General features: G+C 40.7%; 1 protein-coding gene across 1 annotated transcript in view; it reads right to left on the bottom strand.

The window, feature by feature from the left end:
• The window catches only part of PDILT (protein disulfide isomerase like, testis expressed), a 28,129-nt gene that overhangs the window by 14,202 nt on the left and 804 nt on the right, over positions 1-13,123 (bottom strand). The window contains exon 2 of the mRNA XM_074158778.1: positions 2,887-3,093. Within this exon, the coding sequence (XP_074014879.1) occupies positions 2,887-3,093 (207 nt within the window). The remainder of the gene's footprint in view (positions 1-2,886; positions 3,094-13,123) is intronic.

Genomic DNA, 13,123 nt, shown 5'->3' with positions numbered 1-13,123 from the left:
ATAGAGGCAGTGGAGGTGCAGAGGATGCTGAATACAAATGGACTTGGGCTCCTCAGGACTGAGGTTAAAGCTGATTCAAATTGGGCTTGGGGCATCCAAATTCAGCCTCAGGTTCTAGTCACCATTTAAACTGTTGCTGACTCTGGAAGATCAATGATGGACTGGTGTCGTGTTTTCTGGGACCCCTGGAAATGGTCGTATGTCCAGTTAACTGCTTAATCACAGATGGAGAATAGACATGAGGAAACTCAGACAAGTAGAAAACCTGTTTTGCAAGGTTTCATGTGTCCCAAAATCACAGTAAGCTATAAAGAGCTATCGACCTGAGGTTTAATCCAAAATGACTTCAAACCAATTGTAGATTTTATTGAACTGTCTGTTCAATTAAATTAGGTGTCAAAATTGTTCCTCTGGTGCTGCAGAAGGGATCTGATAGGCACAGAGACGCGTTAAAATTCCTCTGTGGTTCTGCAGCTTCACTTTTCAGTTTAGGCATAGGAAACAAAGCTGAAGTGTCAAAGTTATCTTTTAATTCTGGATTGTTCCATCTTTTGGCTTCCAAATTACTGCTGCCAGTTTTACTGAGATTACAGTCAGTCTGTTTATTTGGTAAATTCTCTTCAAGCTTCCAACAGTTTTAGGAATCTTGAGTCTCTTTAAAAAATACATTTTCTATCTTTAAAAAATACATTTTCTAGCTATCATGTTTTCAGAGGAATTGGAGCCACAAATTGAGGCTCAGGAGATGAAAATCCCAGCCATAAAGTAGCCCTTTCACCTTTGTGAGTATGACATCCTTGTTGGGCCAGAGCAAGAGTCCAGCAAAGGGTTAATGAAAATTGTATATGAAAAAGTCTGTATGCTGTGAAGTGCTAGAGTCAAGATGCACAGTACAAGTGGATCATCAAAGATGCAAGTCCTAGTGCTGTGCATTTTAGCAATATGACAAGATCAAAATTGAGTCAGGCCATTTTACTGCCATCAAGTCATTTTGCAGCAGGCTGCACTGTAACTAGTTTAAAATACTATTTTTTCAAGGTGAAGCAGGCAGGCATCTGCACTGGAGTGTACAGGAGGCAGAGCAAAGCACAGAGCAGTATCTAGTGGCCACACACTGCTTGACTTCTGCTGTCTAAATGCAGAATTGAGCTCTTGCAGATTATGTCAGCGATATAATCCCTCAGCGTATTTTTCGTGTGGTTAATCTTTCTATTGGGTTGCTTTAAACAGCGTGTGTAGCTTGTTTCTACTGGCCAAATTCTGGCCTTGGAGTTGTAAATGATGATTTTACAAAGCCTAGGATTTGGCTTTCATGCTATGTCCATTGCCAGGACAACCATTCAAAAATTCCCTCTTCCGTAAAGTATTTGAGTTAATTTCTTGATTTAAGTGAGGTCTGCAGTTTCTTTTCTGGTATGAAGTATGCCAAGTTCTGTATGAGAAGTCATTGGATGGTCACTGCACGTTTTCAGTTGCCAGTTCTCTGTGGTTTAAGTCATTTGTGATACGTGAGATTTTACCAGTAGTTGTATATAAGCATTTACCAGTCAACAAAATGTATTTTAAGTCATTATTGGTGGTACATGTGGTCTGAACAGTTGATGCTGTCTTGTAAAATCACAGAGCAGAAGCCAGTTTCCTAATTTACTGTGTCTTGATGGTAAGTGTGTCTTAAATAGCAGCTGTCTGCTGAAGGGTGACTGTATATGTTGTGTTGTGGTACTCTATTCTCCAGTTCTCCCAAGCATACCTGTCAAATAGGTTTACCAGTTTAAAAGAGGTTTTCTTGTCAATGCTGTAGATTTAATCAGAGAGTGAAGGTAGGTGCTTTCGCTGTCATGTATCAGCACCTCTAATAAAAGTTCAGTATGGCAAATCACGCTTTCGGTGGTATTTGTGCAGAAACTACTGTTTGCACAAGTCTAGATGATGGGAACTTTGTAAGAAATTCAATAGCGAGGAAGAGCAAGTTACTAAAAATACCGAAGATCAGCTTCCAGCAGCAGCAGCCACAGGGGGCCCAGCAGTTAAAGTCAGAGCACTTGGCTGTGCACAGGCTCAGGAGGAAACTTTAGGTTCCTGGTTTTGTTGGTTGTATTAAACTTGTGACTCGGTTGTATCTGCTTAGACTACACTAACAGACGCTTGGCCAAGTCATGCAAATTTTGTCAACTCTGTAGAAGTTCATCATTTTAGGAAAAAAAGTATTTAAATATCTTTCATTTTAATACGTTCAGTGAAGGAAAAAACTCTAATTAGGCCTGGATTTTCAAGCATTGCTCAAGTCAGTCCTATTTCAATATTGTTGTCTTTGCTTAATAACTTTTTATCAATGATTTCAAATTATTCTATGGTTTTTTTTGAGCCACATATGAGCTCCCTCTGATGGCTAAATTGCAAAATTCTTTTCTTTGGTTTAGGAAGTGTGCCTGTATACTTAGTGTGAACTTAGTGATTCACAAGTATTGCTCCAGCCTCCTTCCATAGGTGTGCTACCCGTGGGAATTGCAGTGAGCTAGAAGAAGTGCAAACAGAGCACGTTTGGGACCAAATTCTTGTTTGGCATAACTAATTTATTTATGTTTATTGTCGTTAATAGGAGTAAGTCATCTTGTTGGGGTGAATCTCTGTAGTCGGTGGAATGACACCAGCAATGAATTTGGCTGTGTGAACTAAACATACAGTTCAGTTTATGCACTTCGAAGATGAATTCAAATCCAAGTTCTTGTATTGGAGGCAATTGTATGTTTAAAACTATGGGCAAAACCAGTTTGCTACCTTGCATATTCTTTATCTGAGCATCTATATTTTTCTTCTCAGCAGATAATAAATCAGTACATCCCATCATTACATTTCATTATCTTATCAGTGCATAAGACAGTTTACCTTTGCAGTCTATGGGATCTTCCCTGCTGCCATCCACAAAAAATTTCACAGTAGGAAACTCTCGAATATTGAATTCTTTTCTCAAATCATGTTGGTGTGTGACATCAATTTTTCCAAATTGGATTCTTGGTGCTTCTTTTTTCAGCTGTCGTGCAGCCTTGGTAAATTCTTCAGACAAATTCTGAGATGACTGAGATAAAGTAACATCTGGAAAGGGTCAACCAAAGGAGAATGGGTTACATAGGCTGCAGCGTGAAGCTTACTAGTGGAGGTTGTTGTGTCAAGTAGTAGCTGGAGGGGTTGAATAAGATCTTTTATGACTCAGAAATAAATGAGAAATTTATCTTTACTTTTTACTTCTTTGTGTTGGTGCTGATTGTTCAGCACTCCACATGTCCTTGGACCAGTCACAGTGAAAAACTAGTAGGATTGCAATAGTCTTCTGTTGGGAAGAAATGACGTGGAATTAAAAGTAGTTTGACTGACTGTTCTGTGTAGGAGTAAAAGGGAGGTCAAGGGTAGTTAGATTTTACTTACATTAAGACTCTTTGATAAGATACCATTTTTGTAACCACTTCACTGAGGCAAACCTTTATAATGCAGAAACTAGTTTTCCAGATAAGATATGGAAGAGGGAAGGAGAGAAACAGAGTATGGTCTTTCAGACACTGGGGGTGTATTACTGCGTGCCATGCTGTGTGGCAGCCCTTCTCTAGCTCAAATGGCAGTTGTACCTTGTGAGGAAGAAGGTGATTCCTAACCTGGGCCCTGGAGTTATATTAACATGAAAAAAGGATAAGAGAAAGAAACTAGTCACACATGGCTGCTCTGTATTCAAAGTCAAATGAGAGGTAAAGGCATGGAGCTTTACAGTTTTCTAACTTGGGTTGAAAAGAAAATGAATTTTATGAGATACCCTATCTTGTTTAGATTAGTATTATTACAAAGAGCAAAACGTTTTTATTTAGATTCTGCACAGAAAATTTTTAGTTTCATCAATATACTTTTCAAATAGGAACAGATGAAAAACATCTAGTTAATGTTGTTTTCATATATTTATGTGTGTTCCTGTGTGTGTATTTGTGTGTGTGTATATATATACACATTCAGATCTGTATTTACACAAGCACACAGACATATGCGCCAAAGCATAAATCTAAAAAAGTAGCTGTCTTTTGTTCTTTCACAAAATTACAAACGCACTTCTCTACAGCCTAGCTGATGAAGACATTGCCCACAATAATTATAACCAAATGTGAATGAACATTTCTGTAGGAGAGAGTTGAAAGATAAAACTGCTAATCTAGCTCAGTGCTGAGTTACATTTCTTGTATTATTCATCATTATCCTTACTCCGTATCCCAACCATCAATCATTTTCTTCCACGTAACTGCTACAGCGAGGAGTGGTAAGAGTAGCATTAAATAATGTTATTTTCTCAAAATATTAACCTGATAGGCCCTTCCAAATTCTTCCACATATAAACCTGTCTTGCTGTAGGCTCCCAGAAACCGTGGCACTGGAACAGCTGCTCCAGCCACTAACATGCCAAAGGGGGATTCTTGTTAGAACAAAACTTGGTGTCTATTCAGGGGGCACTTGGATACCATGGTGATGAATAGAAGGTACTTCTCTCAATAAAGTAAATGAGCCTTAAGGCATCAGTCCGAAGTAAATTGTATTCTAATTGCCTGTAAAATTACAATTTCATCAAATAAATTTATTTTATTACAGAGAGATTTGATCCTAACTTCAGTTTCCTTTTTCCTAATTATAAAAATGGTCTTATGAACATTTTCCCCAACAAATTTGTAATGTGTTACCTCCCAGGACAAAAAAAATTGGACTAGTATCTCCAGTTGTATCTTGGTATGTTCTAGGTGTAACTGCAGAAAACCATGATATCTATTAGAAGTTCTGACCTGTCAACATAAGAAAGAGCATGTCTACCCTATAGAAATACTGCTGCTTCCAGGGGCAGTGTGTGTTGAGCCTTTATGAAATGTCTTTGCTTAAAATGAATACAAAATTATGTGGACTTTTAAATAAAACATGAGGTACCTGCTATGCAGTTTAAGAGTGCTGATACACAACGACTGTACGTGGCATGGTTAGCCCAGAACAGTTAGACCAAGTTATTGGGTTTTCCAAGAGGAAGTGTGTATTGCTCTGGACAGAGTGCTATTGGATAAGGAGCTGGAAGCCACATAGCCATTAGGGATCCAGCATCTTTTAGCTAATTCTTCTTCCCTCTTCTGAGGGAGCTGGGGTTGCTCAGCCTGGGAAAAAGGAGGCTAGGGGAGACCTTACTGCTCTCTACAGCTACCTGAAAGGAGGTTGTAGCGAGGTGAGGGTCGGTCTCTCTCCCAAATAACAGGCAATAGGACAAGAGGAAATGGCCTTAAGTTGTACCAGAGGAGGCTCAGATTGGATATTAGGAGAAATTTCTTCAGTGAAAGGGTTTTCAAGCATTGGAACAGGCTGCCCAGGGAGGTGGTTGAGTTGCCATCCCTTGAGGTATTTAAAAGATGCGTAGATGTGGTGCTGAGGGACATGGTTAGTAGTAACTTGGCACTGCTGGGTTAACGGTTGGACCTGGTGATCTTACAGGTCTCTTCCAACCAAAACGGTTCTGTGATTCTAATTACAAGGCAATGTTTCACACCATAAGGACTTTTTCCTAATAACCTAAGGTTGCACAGCTGTTTTACCACAACTGGGAATTTGGAAGATCAAATGCTTATTGCACAGTGAAACGGTACTCTCTTGGGAAGGGGCAGAAGAAATTGTTGAAGTCCAGCATCAGAAGCCACTAGCTGAAGCCACTTAATGGCTTTCCAAATATAGAGGGAATAATAAGCTTTATGGACATTAGACATCTATGTAGATTCACTGGGGGATTTTAGGATACGTTTTTCTCTGAAATATTTCAATTCCAAATTTTAAGAATGGTCTCTTATCACTGAATAGGCAGAGTTGCTGGCAACTAGTAACGTAACTAGCGTGCTTAAATAGTGAGAGTTGATAGAGTTGTTAGCTCCTGGCTGGAGCTGGGAAAAGTGCATGACTCCATCCTGTAAAAAGTAATCACTGCACTCAGAGACCAGGAGAAATCCCAGTACCATTACCCCAATAACTGCAAGACAGAGGTTCAGTGAGTGAACAGCCTTTTTCATCAGACAGATAAAAACTGTTTCCTTGACTACCCAGAAAGCATATGGAAACATCCATCACACACCTTTCCACTGCTTTCCTGAGTGATTAGACTCCTCTTCAGCTTTCCATCAATTCCTTTTCATTCTACTCATTCTCTGTTTGCCTCCCAGGTGCTTTATTTTTCAAGTCACTTGAGTGTTGCAGGAAATCATCACTCCTTTTATTTGGAACCTTTTCTTGAGCTTTGTTTTGTTTCCTCTGTTTTAGGTTTTTATTGACACCGATCGTTTCAGACATTGGGGTGAGGAAGCAGCTGCTGAGGCTAACACAGTGAGCGTCACAGGCTCCAGACTCGAGGAGAGCTGAGCGCCAGCAGAGTATGGGGGCAGACACAGATGAGAGGTAACCGAGTTGGTGTTGAGATCACCAGAGAAGACATGCGTGGGTGATGGGATGCCAGTGTGAAGGAGTGTGCTGTGCCACAGCTGCCAGAAGTGAGAGGCCCTTCAAAGGCTGTCAGCTCAGGAACAGCAGTGTATTAACAATGGGAGGATGTCTTCATTATCAGTAGTTTCAGTTGTGTTGTAAATAAAAAGAAGGATAATTTAAGGGTTTGTTGATTTTTCTCCCTAGATAGTGTTTTTGGCCTGTCTTTTGGAAATATAACTAAAATCCCTCCCACCCTGTGTCACTGCTGTTTTGTGAAGTATCCTTTTCAAAACAGATGTCAACCGCTGAAGGAGCATCTTAACAGATTGCCACCATTTGGTCAGGGGTACAGAAGATTCTGAAAATAGATTACCCAGTGTGTAAGAACAACTCAAGCTCTTTGGCTCAGATGTGGGAAGAACTAAAAAGGGCCACAGAACCCTGACAGTTAAAAGCACCTGTGTGGTGTCCTGTTGAATTTCTATTCTTTCTTTTCTTTTTTATAACAACTAAGCTGCAACCAGTCACCTTTTTAAATCACTTGCAGGGGGCAGACTGTAGCACCTTTTCTGCAGCCACTTTGCTGACAGTATTGGCGTGGCGTGTTGTCTTTGTGAGGAGAAGGCCCCACACTGCAGAGCAGCGTCGCATTTTTCAGCACCTTCCCCGATGACTGAAGTTTCCCTTATTTTAGGAACTGCTGTAAGAATGCCTCCCTCTAAAGGTCATGTAGAGCAAATCTTATACACACCCTCATTCCCCAAAAGAAGGGTGTCGGTTGTGGGAGGATTGCCACATTTTCCATTTCATGAGCTATAAGAAAGCCTACGTATTTGAGGATTTAAATCCATTTTTATATTTTACCCGTCTCATATGTCAGCAACTCAAATTTTGTTGGTTTTTGCTTTCCATGGGCAAGCAAAGTAGGTTAATGTGAAATTGTATGTACATTGAAAGCAAAGCCTGACAAACTAAAATATAGATTTTTAATCAGACCATCAAAAATGCTGATTTTTACAGCTCAAGCTGCTAGCAGTCTTGTTCTTGGAAATGTACCTCACTTTGTGAGAAACCAGTCCTGCCTCTCTGAAGAAATTACAACATGACTGCGTAAAGATCAAGAGCAAGGTGGATGTCTTCACAGGTCATCATCTCTGTCTTAGAGAGTCACAGTATATTTTGTTCAAAGCCACACCAACTGGGTCTGGCAAAGGTGGGAAGAATAACAGAAATCTTATACTTTGAGACTCTTTCTCTTGAGCACATCAATAACCTGACTAAGCTGCTACTTTTTTTTTCGTAGTGCAGCTTACTGAACTAAAATACATTGAAATGTGGACAGAGAAAACTTTTACTGATACATAAATGTATTCAATGACCTTAAAGCATTCTTGAAGTGAGTATACATGAAAGCATGATGAGTTCCTCCTCCTTTAGCTAATTGCTGGTGGCCTCCAGTTTCATTCTGCAGTCTATATTGATGGTCTAGTGATTGCTGCAGTCATTGTAAATATGCCTGTTGTCATGCTAAATACTGATTTCCTTCATGTTAGTTGCATGTTCAGAAAGTCATTTTAGCAGTCCCGTTTCTTATCTTCTGTGTAGGCTGCTTTTACAGTTTCACTACACATTCATAGTTTTCTCTGTAGAAGACTCTTGAGATGAAGGATGGATTCATATTTAACACATTAGAGTGGAAGGATGTTAATCTTGCTGCAATTGCAAACTTTCTTGTGTGACCTTGAATTCTTCTATTCTAGCATGAGGTACAGCCCATAATCTCCTGTGCTGACTTCTGTACTTTTAAACCGAGCTAAGCTAATGTTTGCAGTTCACTTGAGATCTTCTGCTATGAAAACATTGAGGATTATTCTACATTTGGATCCTTGAGGTTTGTTCTACAGTTTGGATCCTTATTCAAAGCATTCAGTTAAATAAGCATGTGTAAGAGACACCTACGTAAGTGACCCATGCTAATCTAAGTCTCTGCAGCAGGCAACTAGAAGGTCGTCTAGTGAGTGACTCTCGTACCTGTCCAGACGTGTTTTCACTGCCCTGCTCATTTTTATACGCATATTTTGCTAACAATTTAAGTGACTCTTTTCAGAAGAATTACTCCTAAAGGACTGACGCAGATTTCTGATGAAGCATACAGGAATGGGGCACTCACGTTCAACTATCTCTCACACTGCTCTAGGTTCCTGTGGGAAGTTTAGTTGTAAGAAATACCTGTTCTGGGTGGTCTTGAACTGTTTGCATTCACCTCCTGTGGTGAGGAGACTGCTGTGTGCTGAAATCAGATCTTAGCACAGGAGTGAGTATGCTTTGGATGTTGGCTTTATGAGTGAACTTACCATTGATCTATGTAATCGATTTAAAAGCAGTCATGCCTCCCCTGCTTCCTAGAAATCCCCCTTTTTATGAACTGTATGTATACACGGGCAGCAATTTCTTGTTTTTTTCAATGACATCACCTTTAGCTTTTGCGCTGAAAAGGAGATGTTTGTCTTTAAGAGTAATCCCCATCTTGCCTATTAAATGTCATTATCTCAGCATAGACTCTCAGTCACAGGCTGCAGGAATCCTATAGCTGACCTGATGTCTCACTGGAGGTACAAACGTTCTGCTAGAAAAGGTAAACATCACTTTTTCATAAATGTGAGTGCACTTGGCACACAAACCAGCAGCAGCACAAGGTCTGCACCGCTTGTGTGCTTGTCCTTAGGTTATCCTCATCTTTATCTAGAAAGTGAAAAACTTTCACTGGAAAGGACAGGAGCAAGCATTCTCAGAGATTTGGAAAGTCAAACATTCACTGGGGTCTTGGCCTTTTCCTGGATTCTTCTGTAGGTGGGAGAATGTGGTGTTGCAATGTGCTCTGCACACATTTTGTGTTTCCTGAAATATGCCACTAGCCTAGTTAAAGGATTACAGAACTAGAGCTGTGAGGGATTTGGAGAGGTTATTGGTCTGGCTTAAAGCAAGTTAAACCATATCTGAACCGATCTTGACAGCTATTTGACTAATCTGGCTTTAAATATTGCCATGAATGGAGATACCAGAGCTGCCCTGGGTATGTTCCTCCAGTGCATCATTAGTTGTCCAGCTAAATGGTGGTCTTTATCCCTGACCGTAATGTGTCTGCTGTGTTTAAACTCATTATATTGCCAGTGAAAATAAAGAACAGTTTAATACCTGCTTCTTTGCAGAAACAGCGTACTTGGGTACATGTAAGATGTCTCAGTCACAAAATGCTCAGTTGCTGATGTGGGCTGATGCACTGTATTTTACCCCGGGGCTGTAGCATGTTGTGGGCTATTTCTGCCTCTCTAGCCTGGGAAAGCCTTAAATGTGAATGGTCTTCACCATACTGGTTGGGGGAACTGAGGACTATTCTTGCATGAAGACATATGGGATATTTCAATGTCCTTTGAAAACCATTCTGATGACAGAAAGTTGGAAAGGTTTATGAAAGGCTTTTGAAGAGAAGTTAAATAGGAGATGCATTTTACTGTGTTCAGGCAGTTGCTTTCCTTGGGAAATTAGAGCAAGCTAATGCATGACTTGCAGCTGGTTACGGTTTGTGGTGGTGTGCAGCAGTGCTTGTAGTGCTTGTGCTTATAAGTGAACAAAGTTTATCCTCCCTGTACTGCAGATTTTTGTCAGTGCTTGGGATTTTTTGGGTTTGGTGTTGTTTTTTAATTTCAAAGCAACAGTATTCTGCAATGAAAGTCAACACAGGGACTTATATTCAGCTGACATATGCAGTAGAATTCTTCCACCTAGGCAACACTGCTGTAAGATCTACCTTCTGCTGGTGGCAAGTGCTCTATATACCCTGTGCTCATAGGTATTTGAGTGATACTTTTATCAGTTCAATGTGGATGGGGAAGTGCCACGGACTGCAGCAGACGAGCCCTTTCACGTGAGGATGGAGATCAGGTGCTCCCAGCGCGTACAGAGCACACGTAACTTGGCGGGGCAGGCAGCAGGGCTGGCATCCACAGGAGAGGAGTCACATTGCTGTGTGCTGCTCAACTGTGTTTTCAGATATTGTTCTCAGTGCCTTTCCCAAAACCCAAAGAGGAGCTGGAACCTCTGTGCCTGTGTCTTTCCTCACCTTCAATAATGCTGCCCCTTCAGTTACTTTCTTCTTGCACAATGCAGTTGGAGTGAGGGCAAAAGAGTGCTGGATTTCTGGGTCATTGCTTTGTTTCCATGCTGGGTACTTGCCCTGTGTACTTTGCCCAGCTCCCAAGGGTGGCCTGATGCTGCTTGGCAGAAAGTCAGTGTATGCTTTTATAGTAAACCTTGCCTGAAAGAAGACAGACCTGGGACACAGTGAGGGTGGAACTGAAGGGCATTAGGAGGACTTGGGAATCGCTGGGCAGAAGACATCAAAGCAGGCCTCTCCTAATAAATGTTGTGGGACTGGTAAGTAGATAATAATATGCAACAGGGAAAGTGTTGGAATTTTCTCGTAATATATGGACCTAAAGCAGATCCTAGAGTGTTGAATCAAACTTTTCCCCATGTTGGTACAGCAACAGAACAAATCCCACTTTCTGGGAAGCATGGGATTCCTCCACATTCTCTGACTGAGCCTCCATGCTTGAGAATAGGGTCAAGAAGAGAAAGGTCTCAGGTCTTGCATTTGTTCTGGATTTCTGAAGCTAATTCCTGGCAGCTCCACAGATTTCCTGTGAGATCTGGGGAATTTCACTGAATTTTTTTTTTTTTTTTTAGAGTTGGAAGGGACCATATAGATCATCTAGTCCAACTCCCCTGCTGAAGCAGGATTGCTTAGAGAATGCTACTCAGGACTGCATCCAGGCGGGTCTTGAAAATCTCCAAAGAAGGGGGCTCCACAACCTCCCTGGGCAGCCTGTTCCAGGGCTCTGTCACCCTCACCGTGAAGAAAATATTGCTTTGTCTCTCATTATCTAAGTTCCCTCAGTAGTACCATGTTCACATAGATTGTTTATTTAGGTAGCCTATTTTAAGGAGTAGGACATAAAATATTAGGGCTTTATGCAGGCACGTGAGCATGTCCCATCTTTAGCCTCTTTGTGCTGTGGCAATGCAAAGGATTAGGGGAAATGAACCATCTGGTTCATCATTGTGGATGGTTCTGCACTGCCCCAGAGGCTGTTTAGTGGCTTGTCTTCACAGGGAGCTATTGAGATTGAGGCCAGTGATTTCCAGATAATGTTTCTGGGCTGTGGAGCTTGTCACTCTCATGAGTGATTTCATAATTCTCTGCAGGTACTGTACATTCCTTTATGGTTTGTTGGGGGAATGGCAATCCATGAGTTCTCAGTAAGCACTTCAGGTAGACCTGGTGATCTTGAATCCAAACCAGAAGGCAGTGAGGATCACTGGAGCAAGGTGTGATTTGGAAGCAGTGTTTCATCTCTTTTTTGGAAGATGCGGCGTGGCATGGAAGAGTGTATATGTCCTTGCATTCTGAAGAACACCAATTGTGAAGGTGGTGGGATATCAGAGAGAGAGGTCCAACACTCTGCTCTGAAGTAGAGGAAAGAAATCCTGATTTAAATCTCCCACATCCTTTGAGTGCCAAAGTCCCTGGACTACTGTATTCTGAATAATTCTTTCTTCAACTCTCATTTCTTTATGAAACTTTTCACATGTCTTCTTTCCATTCAGTATTAGGTTAAAATCCTGAAGTGTGTTGCAAGATCTCCTTGTTGATCAGTTCTGCCAGTACTAAAGAGGTTTGGCTGCAAGCTCTTCTCTGACCTGGACGTTTAGGTTCTGTGCTTTGAATCAGCTCTTACAAAGCTGAGAATACAGCTTGACTAGGGTTTTTCTGATAAATTATTCTTTCACAAAAATAATGCCTCTTCAGAGAGATCAAAACAGTTTACAACAACAGACTGAATTTGGCAAATAGCTTTAGACTGTCTACAATTAAAAAATAAAATCTTGCTAAATATCAACACCTTCAAAAGTGTTTAAAAGTCTTAAACATTGTTTTAAAGAAATTTCTAAGGTGTTTGTTCTGAAAATTTTAAAAATATTTAAAATTTTATAACATTGTTTCAGGATTAATTAAATACTTGGTATGATCCAAACATATTTTTAGTTTCATTAATCTGTTAGTGTATTTTAGGTTTTGTTGCTGGAAAAATACAAGTATTTTCATTTCAGATTGACCTACACTACTAATACTGCTACTAATCATCATCATCCACGTTTGGTAGTGAGGCAAAAGAACACATTACATGCATTTCTGCAAAGCTAGGATATTGCCTTAATTTCAAATATCCCTTTCAAATACGGAATATATTGGGGTTTTCAGCATTTGCCAGTCTCTCATGCCTGCCTCCAAAGGAAGGCCAGTTTGCAAGGTGTTTGTATAATTTAAGGCTAAGTGGATGTGTGCACTGAGCTCAGTGAGCGTGGCACAGTGTAGCAGGGTCAAGCCCAAGCAACAAAACCGAAGCTTGTACTGTCTTATGCAGATTGAAGAGTTTCTGCTATCAGGGAGCTGCTAGCAGATCCAGCTCCACGTTTGTGAAGTGGGAAATTACACAGCGTCTGAACTTTCAGATGGGTAACACAACAAGAATATACTGTTTGGCTTTTGCTTTTGTGATTTACTTTCTGTAAGGCTCAGATGGCCAGACCT

Source organism: Numenius arquata, chromosome 14 (genome assembly GCF_964106895.1).
Source record: "Numenius arquata chromosome 14, bNumArq3.hap1.1, whole genome shotgun sequence".
Classification (NCBI taxonomy): Eukaryota; Metazoa; Chordata; class Aves; order Charadriiformes; family Scolopacidae; genus Numenius; species Numenius arquata.
Note: the sequence above shows the minus strand (reverse complement) of the source record. Positions and strands in the feature narration are given on the sequence as shown.